General features: G+C 30.9%; 2 protein-coding genes across 2 annotated transcripts; one reads left to right on the forward strand and one right to left on the reverse strand.

The window, feature by feature from the left end:
• Nucleotides 1–1,876: 1,876 nt before the first annotated feature.
• Nucleotides 1,877–6,575, forward strand: LOC114392119 (protein trichome birefringence-like 5). The gene is made up of 5 exons (XM_028353155.1): nucleotides 1,877–2,462; nucleotides 4,301–4,493; nucleotides 4,857–5,050; nucleotides 5,517–5,675; nucleotides 5,896–6,575. The coding sequence occupies exons 1-5, from the start codon at nucleotides 1,963–1,965 to the stop codon at nucleotides 6,227–6,229; spliced, it is 1,380 nt and encodes a 459-aa protein (XP_028208956.1). The 5' UTR covers nucleotides 1,877–1,962; the 3' UTR covers nucleotides 6,230–6,575.
• Nucleotides 6,576–12,285: 5,710 nt separating this feature from the next.
• On the reverse strand, nucleotides 12,286–13,961 carry LOC114392955 (homeobox-leucine zipper protein HAT22-like). Its single transcript, XM_028354214.1, has 3 exons — nucleotides 13,469–13,961; nucleotides 13,044–13,123; nucleotides 12,286–12,783 (listed from the first exon to the last, which is right to left on the reverse strand). The coding sequence occupies exons 1-3, from the start codon at nucleotides 13,817–13,819 to the stop codon at nucleotides 12,585–12,587; spliced, it is 630 nt and encodes a 209-aa protein (XP_028210015.1). The 5' UTR covers nucleotides 13,820–13,961; the 3' UTR covers nucleotides 12,286–12,584.
• Between the last annotated feature and the right edge of the window lie 1,359 nt (nucleotides 13,962–15,320).

A 15,320-nucleotide genomic window follows, 5' to 3' on the forward strand; every position in this document is an offset into this window, starting at 1 on the left:
ATTTAAAGAAGGTATGCATGCATTGATTTTAGGGGTTAGACGCTCGGATTAGATTAACTTATAGTAGAACAAAAAAGAAAGGATTTCATAGGAAAGTCATTGTTAGAAATAAATGATTATTTTATGCTCATACATTTTTTGCAAACATCTAGAATTCATACTTCATACATTTTATTTGTTGAGTCTTTGTAAAGGAATTTGGAAGATAAATAAATAAAATAGGCTTGTCATTGTGAGAAATCAGGGGCAAGTAATTGAACAAATGTGTGTAGAATAGGATCACCAAAATAGAAAGAAAAATCATAAACTCATACATCCAGGCAAACAAGGCAGGACAGGTTTCAACATTATTATCTGATTTTATTTCTTTTATCTTTTATTTTTCTTATCTTATCTTTTCCTTAATCTTTTATTTTCTCTTATCTTTTACTTTTTTTATCTTTAAATCTTTTAATTTAAATCTTTTGTTTTTTTTATCTTCTATTTTTATCTTTAAATCTTTATCTTATCTAATATCTTTCTTTAAAATTCTTATCTCTTGCTTGTAAATTGGATTTGCATTAATCTAAGTACAAACAAAATTCATGTGGATTCGACACTCGGGTTTCCGAGTACTTTACTACTTGTGACAAATTTGATACACTTGCCAACGAGTTAACACCAGCCATTGGGTGTCGAACCATGACTGCCATCACTTAATCTACCTTTTCATTTGACGCATAATTTATATGCTTATTTTAATTTTAAATATATACATATATAGAGATGGAAATATACAAACTTATGTTGTTATGCTTGTGTATATTAAATTTAAATAAATTGCTGAAGTATTCAGTTTTCTCAGGGTGCAGGTTTAACTATTGTCTTTGTACTATGCCTCACATCAAGTTCCTGTGTAAAACTTTTAACCGATATTCCTGTATGTATGAGTTCACTGGGTCCAAGAATTGTACTTTTCTCTTGATAAAAAGGTTTAAGATTTCCTGAACTTTCTTGTGATGTTATTATTTATTATTGTAGATGCAATATAATTGGCATCTGCGACGTCTGAATGATGTTTACTCCTCGCTTTTACTCATTTTGTATTATTTTGTGGGTATGTGCTATTTGGTTACATTTGAGTTCAGTTGCAGAAATCTTTTATCCATTCCATAATAGTATTTGATATTGTTTACACTTAACATACAATTGTTAATTGCTTTCTGAAGTGATTTCATTTCCTTAAAATTTGAATGTGGCACTTCTTCCACAGGTTCACCAATACCTTTAGCATCGGTAGGTTCACCAATACCTTTAGCATCGGTACTGTGGGTAATGATAGGATTACCACCTGAAGAAGCTGATAGCATATTCGAAGAATCAAGTACAATGGCTTTTGTTGCCGATAGTTCAATTGCAATCCATTACCCTCAACACTGAACTACAACAACCAGCATACAGAATCAGGTCCCTACAACAACAAGTACGAGAAGAGTGAGGCCAAAAGTTACTATCGCTAAATTTCAATTCAGTCCAAAGACTTGCCATGGGTTTGCTTACATGGACAAAAACTTATCATGACTAACATTGAAAATTATATTTTAATGATAGAGACTTATTTGTATAACGGATGTAAAGATATGAACTATTTTTTACATTTCAAAAAAATAGTGACTAATTTACAAAAAAGGTCAAAAGTTAAGGACCAAAATGCCTATTTACTCATTTTATATAATTTAAATATGGTTGCCATTTTTAAGAAAAATAGTTTATTTTAGAAAAAAAAGATAAAGTAAAATTATATTAGAAACTGAGGAAACATGGGTTTAGTAGTAAAAGAAAAGAAATCTATGGTGTTGCTCATTACATTCACATAAACAAATCCTAATTAAAGAATGTTTAGGCATTGGATGATTATTTTGCTTGCTAAGGAAAGGAAAGAAGGAGATACATGGTATTGGGTATGTTTGAGAGTGAAGGAACATGGTTTCTCAGAAGAAGCCTTTCACTGTAGCCACGCTCTTCTTCCTGGCATTGTTCCTTATCTCCATCTTCTTCTTCTTCTTCTCCACCAGAACAACTCTTCACCCCACTCCCTCCATCCACTCAGATCTCTACCTCCTCCTCCAACCTCTTTCTCCGCCTCCGCCCCCACAGCCACAGCAACCAGACTCCTCCTCCTCCTTCACCACCACTGAAACCCAACCTGAGCCTGTCGGTGACATTGACGATGCCACGGACAATGTCACCGATGCCGAATCTGATGCCCAACCGGTAACAGAAAATGCGGCAGAAGATGTAGCGTTGAATTTGAAGGAATGCGATTTGTTCACGGGAACCTGGGTGAAGGATGAAAATTACCCGATTTACCAACCGGGTTCTTGCCCTTATGTGGACGAGGCTTACGATTGCAAAGTTAACGGAAGAACCGACACCCTCTACACCAATTGGCGCTGGAAACCTGATGCCTGTGATCTTCCCAGGTACTCTATCGCATTTCCATTTCCATTTCGAAGGGCTTCAATGTATTCACTCTTATTGCTAAACACGATTCAAGTACTATTTCTGTTTAATTTTTGGGCCACATTGCTAACACTAGCTGCTACTTCTTCATTTCCTTTTCTGTCAATTTCCCCTGCTTTTATATTCGATTACTATTTTCTTCTTTAATGTTCATAGCAACTCATGGGAGAATCATTCCTCTTGCATTAAAGGAATTACTTTCAAATAAAATAACCTTGTTGCTTCCCATAACGTCAAAATTTTGTATCTCTCTCTCTTTTCATACATATTAAATAGGACATTAAAAACTTAGATACAGTTTTATAGGTGTTGTTTGTGTTATTCTTCAGCTAGAATTGAAGTTCACCTCGTTAATCCGTGTAATAAAAGTTTGCATTAAGGATTATATATATTACTGAGGTGAAACCTCATTTCTAATAGGAGAGCAGTACAGATATCACCTAAGGAACTCTATTTACGTTTTGTGCTGTTAAATAAGTGGAGTTTTATAAAAAATTGTGAATATTTATGGAAAGAGATACATACAAAAATTTCTTGTCATGTGAAATCTCAATTTGAGTGGATATATAGCCGCTTCCTCTGATGAGGATGATGGTCGATAGTGGTTAGTTACAGAACGATTGTGTTAATGCATTGAAGTATGTGGACTGCGTATTTTAGAAAAGTGTAGACAAGGTTTGAGTAAATTTGCTTCTCTTCCAATAAACATGATATGGATGTTCCCCATGGGGACCAGCATGAGGTCAACAACTTTTTCATATCAAGACATGTCAATGAGAAAATCATTAGTTAAGCATATAATTTTAATGTATCAGACTAGGCTGCAGATTCCTAGGTGATTGGAGGAAAATGAATTTTCAGCACTGTGATTTTTGTTTTTAAGCTAATTCAGATTGAAGGGCTCTAGAAATGGTACCCATACCTGTAAAATTTGGAAATAATGTTTACCAAATTAGTTTGGTTCCTCTAACAACATGGTTTCTGGTAGCAATATTTCAAGTAATGGGTGGGATCCATTTTTCTTGTGGTAACATTTCTAAAAAGGCTCAAACATTTTTTCAGTTGGTGACATCTGGAAGCTCGACCTGATATATAAAGAAGCATATCGTATTCTTTTCATAATCTTAGAATGTAAATTAACCATTGCATTATGATTTTTTGACTTGCAATCAATTTTTTTTTATCCTTTCCCAGTTTATAACTTTTGATCATCTCATTTATATACCATTTCAATATATATCTTGAGCTGTTAATTTATTAGTGGACCTATATATCATAATGCATGCTTATATTATAGCATCTCAAATTCCATTGAAGCATAGCTGAGAGCGGTATGCTCTATTGTTAATTATTTCCACATTTCACTTTAAAAGATATTATCCAATGGTCATTCAAAGAGTTGTGCTTTTTGTTTGGTTGAGAAATGGAAACACTGAATCCTGTTCTGCATGGCATAATGAAGCATGAACTGGTTACTTTTAGCTTCTATACGTATTCTCCTTGTGATTGGGTGGTCCTTCAGACAATGGTTTGATTTGTTTCTCATCATTTGTTGATCTTTTGATTTTTTTGTTGACAGAAAGCTTTATAAATCAAATTTATCTCATCTAATTTCATCTTTTGATTTTCTGTTGACAAAAGGGACCTCCTACACCCTAGCAAGATGTATCAGTTAATTACAAATAGTCACTAAAGTGTTTTTCAAACAGCTATTCTTTGCTTTTCATCTTTTAGTAGTTTACTGAAAAAATAGCTATTCATATATGCTTCATTCATTTCTTTCCAATGTTACGTGAAGGTTTAATGCCACAGACTTCTTGGTGAGACTGAAAGGTAAAAAACTAATGCTGGTTGGAGATTCTATGAACCGGAATCAATTTGAGTCCATTCTGTGCATACTACGTGAAGGCCTGCACAATAAGAGCAGAATGTATGAGGTACACGGACACAAAATAACAAAAGGAAGAGGCTACTTTGTTTTTAAATTTGAGGTAATTTTTTCCTCTTCCCTTGCATGTTTAGTTTCTTCTAGGCATTAATAACATGGCCTGTTTTTTATATTATTGTTTTCTCTTGGAATTTTTTTTCCCATGTATTCAATTTCTTGTTAATTTGTCTCTTAAAAGTCTGGTTGACTTGAATCAAAATTGTTGGCAAGTATAAATCCTGCTGATGCTGTAGTTTCTTTTCCTCTCCCAAAAAAATATTTCAACTATATTAGAAGTTAAAACTTCATAACTTCCTTTGAAGTACAAAATGATCAGGCAGCTGGACTGCTATATTTTCCTGCATCAAGAAAATGTGGATGGACAGAATGCAGTTTGTTGTGCTAAGATTTTGGATTACTTTGGCAGGACTATAATTGCTCAGTGCTATTTGTGAGATCTCATTTCCTTGTGAGGGAAGGAGTTCGTCTAAGTGGACAAGGGAGCTCAAATCCTACATTGTCAATAGATCGGATTGACAAGACATCCGGTCGTTGGAAGAAGGCTGACATTCTTGTCTTCAATACTGGACACTGGTGGACTCATGGAAAAACTGCTCGAGGGTTAGGATGCAATTATTTTAATTTTGTATTTTGATTGATTTATGCACTGAAATTGTATACAATCAATTTTGGAAACTGGCTATGTGTGTTTGTTTGCTTCCCCCATGTTTATTGAACTGTAGCTTGGTTAAGTAATTAAAGGATTAAAGGATTCGTGCTAGCATTGCAGCACAAGAATGCTGACCTATTATTTTAAACTTATCCTGGCAACAAGGAATTTGATATATATACTATACTATCAAAAGTTATGAAGAAAGAAAAGTTGTACACTTGTTCTAACATATTTTGTCCCTTTTTGTTTTTCCTTTTTCTTAAATTGGTTTTCATTCACTTCTACGGCTTGGTTTGTCTTTCATTCCTTGAAATTAACAAGTCATCTATCAAAAGAAAGAAAGAAAGAACAATAATCATATTTGTTTTTATAAATAAATCTAGCAGAAAAAGTGATAGAATCTGATTTGTGCAGGATAAACTACTATAAAGAAGGTGATTATCTGTATCCAAAATTTGATGCAGTTGAGGCATACAGAAAGGCTATAAAGACCTGGGGAAAATGGATCGATGATAATATCAATCCACGAAAACAGATTGTTTACTATCGTGGATATTCTAATGCCCATTTCAGGTATTGCTGTTTTTCTTTTCCATATATATTTCCTCTGACATAAAATCACTGTCCCCTTCCCTTTCCAGTTTTTTTGTACTGAGGATCATGTTTGTGTAAAAGAAATCTAGACCTATTGTTTCAATATCATAATGGAGAAAAGAAAAATAGAAGAAATCAATTGTGCACCACCACTAATTGTTCTTTCAACCATATAACATTGCTGATGAATGTTTGACAGAGGTGGGGACTGGGACTCAGGTGGGTCATGCAACGGTGAAACTGAACCAGCTTTTAATGGCTCTATCCTGAATAACTATCCTTTGAAAATGAAGATAGTAGAGGAAGCTATCCGGGGAATGAAGGTTCCCGTAAAGTTATTGAATGTCACAAAGCTGACCAATTTCCGCAAGGATGGGCACCCATCTGTCTTTGGCAAGAATACTATGGGTGGAAAGAAAGTCTCTACAAGGAAGCAGGATTGCAGCCATTGGTGTCTTCCTGGGGTCCCTGATGCATGGAATGAGCTAATTTATGCCACTCTTGTTTATCAACAAACAAATTCAAGGAATTGACTTACACACGTTCCTGCTTTCAAGGAGTTTACTTTTTGTGCGGCAAAGAAGGGGGAAACTAAAGAGAAAACAAAACCTCTAGGGCCACGGCTTACATTAAGGTGACAATGGAAAGTGTTTCTTCTCCGTGGTACCCCTTTATATATTATCGTGAGATTAGTTATTCGGGTAACCCGGAAAAGTGTACTTCATTGCACATAATCAAGTGAAAAGTTAGTATAAATTAGTGATGCCATTTGTTCATTGCTAAAATCTACAGGATATTGATGAGGTTAATCTTTCAGGTATTACTAAAAGATGTACTTTATTCTTTAATTTCTATAGATAAATTATGGTTTTAAAGTAAGGAGTGTGATTCGGATAAGGCATGTTAAAGGCCAGCCTACTAAGCATTGATGATGGTGATTAGGGTTGACAATTAATCGAACTAATTCGATTAATACATATGCAAAAAGAGAAAGTACAAATATAACCACAAGCTGTAAGAGTGTTAGACATTTTCACCGACCATATTCTTTTATTATATTGAGTTATACAAATTTATAGAAATTGAACCATTTTTTTTAAAGGACATACAGTGATTTGGACTTGCGCTGGAGGTTGAACCGATTGGACTATCATTGGGCAATCATTTCGGTCCATGTCATGCAAATAACTATTTATGGGCTCCAAGGTTTAGTCCAATTTGCGAACAAAATAATGTAGATAACAGATAAGTCCCTTCTGGCGGTGTAAAGGGAACAAAGGAGCCAATTTTGGGTGGGCCATGTTCATTGCTCAAATCTTAATTGGGATTCTGAGTGTTTGATTCATTGTTTTCACATAGTTGACCTTTCCCAATGCAGTGGTCACTCTCATCCTGTGTCTGTATTGTGAAATTGGAATGAACACAGAATTTGGGGGTACCTCTCCTCTATATTATACATATAATTTCTGAATTCAATTCAAACGGTTAAGTTAGATAAGCTGAACTATTCAATAAGTACAACCTTCCAGATTATATTGTACGATTATTTATTTTCCATGAAGCAATGACACTTTTCACACCACTGTGTTATGCATGGTATAGCACGGGCAAAATCTTATTGGTTTATAAATTACTATTATTCAATTCAATTGCTATGAAATGGAGTTGGTGGAGGCTGATGAAAGGGATGACCAAATGATTGGTGACCAGGATCATTTGTTTTATGTTTTTTTTTCCTTCTTTCTCTCTCACGAGACTATTGTCACCCGATCTCTTAATTGGTGTGGGCCTTGCCTCTATCGCGTATAAGAAAAGTTTGTAAAAAAAGTAAAACAAGGGAAAAGTGTACTATCATATATATATATATATATATATATATATATATATATATATATATATATATATATATATATATATATATATATTTGAATATGAAAACTGTTTAGTCATATAGAATTTTATAAATAAATTGATAAACATGAACAAAAGTCAAATTTCATGTGTAACGAAAAGAAGTGTTAATTAAATAGAGAATTTGCTTAAGTGGCAAGATATATACCAATCTCAAATCTTGCACAAGGGAAATGGGGACCCGCGTAATTATAGTTATGTTGGAATAATCCTTATGATGCAAAGATACGACTATAACCCAAAGAAAAGAAAAACAAGATACGCCACGACCCTCCTAATTTGATATATTAGACCGGTATTATCGTATTGTACGGGCGGGTTTGTACAATAATTCTTGGTCAACGTTTTGGTCAAATTATCTTTACCGAAATTGATATACATATTACTCAATTAGAACTTGTTTATAAAGTGAGTACTTTTTTTTCTTCTTAAATCATTAAGTGCGTATTATTTTAATTCATTATAATATGAGTTTAATTTTGATCATATATTGTAAATATAAAAAAAATTGCACCATTAAGTAATTAAAAATTATACAAGATATAAAGATGTATTTTTTAATATTTTGCACTTATAAGTTGTAAAAAAATATTTTGCACTTATAATACATTTACTCAATATGTTTTTTTTTTTGCTGAATTACTCAATATGTATATTACACATAATAATATAAAAATTATATAATTACTAATAGACCTATTTAGGGTGGTAGGCCTATTAAGGTCAATAGGCTCATCAATCTTTTATAGGTTTTAACATAAAATAGACTTTATTTTTCTATTATATTTGTAACTATTTATTATAGAGTGAGAAAATAAATAAATAAATAAAATATGAAAAACAAAAACCATATCAAGAAATTACATTATAATTTTTATGAAATTAAAAATATTAATTAGATTTTTTTAATTTGTAAACACCAAACAAAATGAGACGCTAAATAAGAGTATATTTGTAGGAAATTCAATCAGACAAGGAAAATCATGGGAGAGATTTCACAAAAAGCCATTCCTTTCCTTGCTATTAAAATTTAGCAATAGCTTCGATCAGTCACTTGTCACCTTTCAAAGTGGGAGCATTTTACTATTATTTTAGCTAAAAAATATGGTATTTGGCGTGCCCAAAAAGGTAGATAAAGAATGGGAAGGAGATGATTTCTTGATGTCTGCAACGTAGAAACTGCGGGATCCTTATTGCCCTTTTCATTTATACACATCAGACAAAAATAAGCTGATTACAAAGAAGCACTGGTCAGGATCTTATCAATCGACAAAGATGTTGACTTGCTGGCTGATAGTCAAATATGTAATAGTTAAATGTTACCTAAGTTTAGATATTGGATTTCTCATTCATGAATCATAACTTATTCATTTTTTTTTTATCAGCACATAACTTATTCAGTTACTTTACAATTTTCACTACTTTACTGAACAAATAAGATTTTTTTTAATATGGATTATGGTCAATATTTTTTATATTAAAAATTACAAAAAAAAATGAATAGGTAACATTGAGAAAATTCACTTTTTTCCCATTATATATATGTATAAGGTATTTTTATTTTTGTAAATAATTAATTTTTATGAAAAAATTTGAGGCTACCTTTTAATAAAATATTTTTGATAATTATATTTTTATTTATTTATAAGACTCCAAATTAAATTCGTAACTTAAAGGATTCTAGTCCAATTTTATTTAAACCAGCAATAAATTGGTAAGCAAAATTTACTTTGATTGATCTTCACGTCTTTCCAGTTATTGGTTATATTCCAATAACATTAAATATTATAATGTTTAATAACATTTCCTTAATCATTGCTTAGAATTTTTTTATTTGTATACTCATTTAGTAATATTTATAGACAATATTAATCACTAGCATTTCAATTATGTCTTATTTCTAGCTACCTAATTTTTAAATTCTTTACATTTTTTTTATCATAAATGAGAAAGAAATAAAAATAGTATGTTTTCTTCTAAAGTGTTCAAATGAAAAGAAGTGGATGCAATGGAAAAATAATTGGATTTAGTTACATTTTTATCTATTTATTATCGTCAAATTTTGATTTTAACGCCTTTTTTTTCATGATTTGGTGACGACAACATGGTTCTGTTAAAATGGTGGTGCAATAAAGTTAGCCTCGTTATTTTTATTAAATATTGAATATCCAGTTAACAAATAAACAAAAAAATGCACAATTAGAATGAAAGAAAATTAAAATTACATGCAAAAAAAAAAAATAGAAGGAACAAAAATTAAATTTTGACGATATAGTAAAAGACCAAAAGTATAATTATTAGTTCTAGGTAACGAGTGTTTAAGAATACTATTTGAGAACTTAATTAATAAATTTATTAAAAATCAGAAGAAAAATACATTAGAAATCATGGAGAGATCGATGTGTTGGCAAAACCGTTGATTTTTCCTGTTAATTAAAAATAACTAGCAACCTAAAGATATGTATATTTTCAAACTGAATTCGTAATGGTGTCCATTATGATACAAACTAAATAATTGATGGTGGCTTATGACTTTCTTAGGGTCATAGTTGTGACATTATATTTTATGGTTGGCAGTTAGAACTAATTATGCTTTGTCTACTAGGTAATTATGAAACCTTTTCGTATAAAAACATATTCCCAAATCGTTTAAAAAAATATAGTTTTGAAATAAAGCAAATGCAAATCTATATATCGAGTATGGATTAATAAATTAAAAGTAAACAAGTATTAAAAAGTATTATTAATGTACTTACTGTGATTTTTAAAACGTTTCTAACTTGATTTGTTTATTAAAAGTTTTTTTTTATTGATTATTTAATAGGGCAGATAGAATAACCCTTAAAAGAATTCTCATTTTAAAAATAGTAGATTGCTCTTTAAATGAAATTTAAGTTTGTAATATTAATATTAATTGATATTGATGATAGAAAACATTAAAAAGAGCATATATTGATTAAAAGTAAAACATGCATGTAATTTAGATGAAGAAAATATTAAATGATAATTTCAAAGATAATTCAATTCCTAATTATAAATGATTACAAATACTTTTTTAATTTAAATTTAAATTTTATTTCAAATATACTCATCAAATATTAAATGGTATAACTAGATAATTGCTTCCCTCCTCCAATAAATTTGACTTATATATATTGAGTTTAATTTTTCTGCAAAGTTCAATTTCATGCAAACCAATAACATATGTTGGTGTAGTTGATATATATAATTTTTAATATAATTATTATAAAAATCAATAAATTTATTATACTAACAGGTTATGATTTAAATGATAATACTTTTTTATTTATATTGTCAGTACATAAATTATTTTTTTTATATTGATAGTATTTTATTAATGAATTTCATAATAAACTAAGAGGATAAAAGTAAAGTAATAGTTAATATATTTTAAAGTGAACTTATATATTTCCTATAATTAAAATAAAAAATGAACTCATTTGTTTTTTTATGATTTGGAGTATTATCCAAGTATTGATAAGGTTGGGTCATGATCGATACGTATACGGTATACCTATATCTACACATTTTTATGAGAAACTACTTGTTGTACTCAAAGTTACACTTACAAATACCCTACTCATCATTACAATTTACAAATAATTGTTTATGAATATTCATTCATTCAACCTGGATTGGTTGCCAAGCCGAAAATGATGTGTGGGGAGAAGACACATTAATTTCTATATGGTCCAAGTTGGGTAGTAATTCGGTAGCCCCCATAAAACACGCTATAAAGTTTCTCTACAACCAATTTGCATCTTGTATTGTGTATAATGCCATCATAAGGGCACCGCACTCTCTGTTAGTAATGATTTGAAGTATTGGCAGCACTTAGTTGGATAATATCAGGATTATGACTTAGCAAATCCCATGCATTTTCTCTCAATGGGCGGTAGCCATATTGTGACTTCCAACCTACTTGTGGGTTGGTTCAATCACCACCTTCAAGCACAAAAGAGATACACATCAACGCACACACATAGAATTGGTATTGTGGGGGTGCTTATAATTAAATGTGACTTGCATATATATGCCTTCTCAATACACGTGACCACGGACTACACCTTGATATAGTACTACAAAAATATTGACTAATATAATTTGGATCGTTGAGCGATATATATTAGTTAATAATAACGATGATCATTTTCTATTTGAACTAGGTTTCAAAACGTGTAATGATTTTCTCGATTGAAAATAAATTAGTTAACACGTTAGAGACCATGAAGAGAAGTATAGCATAAGTTATCGATATAGAATTCCAAACCTGTCAACAAGAAAATTGTAGTGAAATTTCGGTAGGATTTCCTTAGGACCACCCACCAATAATAAAGAAATATATCAAGACCTTAATTAATTAAATGTTTCTTATAGAACGAAATGAACTTATTCCTCTTAAAATTACGATGAACGTTAAGTTGGCTATATATTGATTTGAAGCATGAAAATACCCATCTCTCATGGATCACAAATATAAAACAAAATCCTATCTTGCTCAGATTCAATGTTCCAACTTTAAACCCATACCTCTAATTATTGGACTGACTCAGGGAATTGTTTTCTCTTTGAGTTTCAGCCATTCAAAAACTTATTCCATATCCGTACTAACACAGAAACACATAAATTAATTTGTAGGGAAAAAGCACAAAACCTATAAAGTATAAACAATATTGGCAAGTTAACTTTGATTAATTAGTATAAATTGAATCAATAAGTGACATCTAATTAATTACTGACTATGTATCTAAGCCGCCCCAGTTTTGTATATGTTTGTGATGTGGGGACCGGAGCAATATAATAATATGTACTGTTTTTCCTTCTAATTATAATTAGAAAGCTTTTGATACGTATGGTAACCGGTGCTTGATATATATATATATATATATATATATATCTTTCATCTAATCATATAGTAGAATCTCTAAAACTATGTTGTTGTTTCCTCATCGAGCTTTAATTTACTAGTTTCTCGCACAAAGAACACATAGTCAGGGTCGCCGTTTTGGATAGTTGAATGCATGGTGGCGACGGTCCAACCTTAACTGCACGTAGTTCCTGCAATTCCTTCTTCAATCTTTTGTTCTCATCGCTTAGATTTTGACAGTGTTTTTTCAGCAACTCGCGGTTCACTTCTGTCTGCTTCAGTTTGGTCCTGAAAAGTTATTATATTCATTATTAGTATATAATAATTAACCATTACTGAAATTAAATGCATACACCATAGGTCGATATAGTCAACACAATAAATAAATTATTGGATAAACAAATAAAACCGTAGAAAACCCTGCTTCTTTTTTCTTTCTTTTTTTCTCCCCCACCCTCTTCCCAGATAATTAATGCAAAGCAACTTGATGAAGAATAAAGGTAGCAATAAGATCAATGAAACGGAAATTATATGCGATATTAACGTACCTTGCTCTTCTGTTCTGAAACCAAACTTCAACTTGTCTAGTTTTTAAATTCAATTGATCAGCAAGTGCTTGTTTCTGGACCTGCATGTGAAACCAAAACCAACGCATATAAAACTCCTCTTACCTCATGGTACAAAACAAAACGAAAGAACATAACTGATAAATACGTATGATACAAATGATCATATAGACAACAAAATAATTAATATATAGCGTTACATATATATGGCTTTTATTAACGACTTGCAGCGTGCAATTTAAATTAGTTTCCTTATATAAAATCAATTTATCGAAAATAATCCTAGAATTAATATTAACCCTATGAAATATATATCTAGTTATCTACACATACACACATATAAGTTCTTAGAAAACTATACTAATTAAAATGAGAAAAAGGCTTGTTGTATGTATATGAATGAATACCGGATTAAGAGTGCTATGCTGTTTGAAGCTGTTCTCAAGCATGGATGATTGATCCTTGGAAAGCCTCAGTTTCTTTCTGCATCCGTTGTTGTTGCTGTTATCAGAATCAGTGCTCTTTTCATTGGGGTAGTCGTGGATTCTCTCCAAGCTGATTCTCTCTACCTTATCATGATGATGATTCACGTTATTAACGGCTTTTTCTCCTTTTGGACAAAGCTCAAACGCTAGGTCTAGGCACACCACAGCCTGGTTCTCTTTCTGCTTATTCTTCTTTGGAACATGTCCTGATCCCAATCCCAGTCCCAGTCCCAAACATAGCCCCGCGATGCATTCTTCATTATTGTCTTCCATTAGAGAGAGAAAGAAAGAGAGAGAGAAGGGACTGAATTGTTGTATAGTCAAATGGGAAAGTTGGGTTTTATGAAAGAGGTGGATTTAATACAGATTTTATTGTTGGGTTTGGTCTTGGTCATAGAAATTCAATTTCAATCAGTTATTATTGAGCTACTTGCTTTGTGTAGAATAGTTATGGTGCTAATGTAATGACGACTCATATATTAAATGTAATGATAAAAAAAGTAAAAGCATGCGTTAAGATTGTGACCCCTCTTAGGAAACCAAAACTTTTCTTAATAATATTATTTGACAATTTTATTTTATTTATGTAAATTCTAAGACTGTTCGAGTCAGCTGATGGTATATTTCCCTGTACTTCCCTGTGATTTGCGTTGTCTTGACAAGTGGGTTCCAACATTCAAATTCATATCATGCTTTAAAAACTGTTATAATCGGCCAACAGACCAAACAGGAAACTTAAACCAAAATATATAAACGAACAAAATATATAACTGTTAATCAGCAAAATGACTCACAATTAACATTCCCAGATTAGACCAGGCACACGTTCCATGTGTGATTTATTGGGACTATATATGAGTCTATGAGGAACATTTTAATAAAATGACTGTTATTAATTTGGAGTTAATGGTGTGGCAACTGAAAAGTTGACATAAACTCGAGATAAAGAAATTACTACACGTTTTTTTAAACAAAATTGGTGCATGTTTCAAAAAGATATTTACTACAGTATTGATCACGATTTTAAGTTTTTGGCCTAAAATCGAATATTTTGTGCGTTTAAAACTAATCCAGTAAATATTCTTTTTTTTTTTTGCCAATATGGATTGACAGAATTTTTTTTATGGAAGACAGCAATGGTTAAAGATAATTATTTAAACTGAATTCATTTAAATCTTAAATTTAACTTTAATCCATTTAATTCATTTATATTCATCATACAGATACTTAAGACAAAAAAAATGATTTTTTTTACCAATATTTATTATAAACATTAGCGCTTAAGGTTGATGTTAAAACAATAAATGTAAATAGTTTTTATCAAAAAATATTTATTACATAAGAAATATTAAAGTTATTTTTTCAATAAAAATCACTTTTCTTTTCCTAAAACGTCAACGGGATGATGCTAATAAAATCAACTTTTTTACAATGGAGGTGATATAGTTTTTCTTAAAGAAGGGTGGGGCCACTTATATAAAATATGATTCTTTATTTGAAAAATAAAAATATGGTTCTTATAAAATAGAGTTTTTTTTTCTACAATTATAAATAGAGTTATATACGTTATAATATAATTTTTTACCCAAACATTGTATAGAATAATACTATCTTTTATCTTTTCTATAAGAAGTTTTTGTTGAGAAGTTTGTTTTAATTATTTTCACAATACTTCCTCGGAATTGATCGAGTACTTAGTTGTTTTCTCCTTAAAAAAAAAAAACACTTAAGTAAACGTACATAAATTAATTTGGTAAAAAAAAAATTAAGACAA

Source organism: Glycine soja, chromosome 17 (assembly GCF_004193775.1).
Source record: "Glycine soja cultivar W05 chromosome 17, ASM419377v2, whole genome shotgun sequence".
NCBI classification, from domain to species: domain Eukaryota; kingdom Viridiplantae; phylum Streptophyta; class Magnoliopsida; order Fabales; family Fabaceae; genus Glycine; species Glycine soja.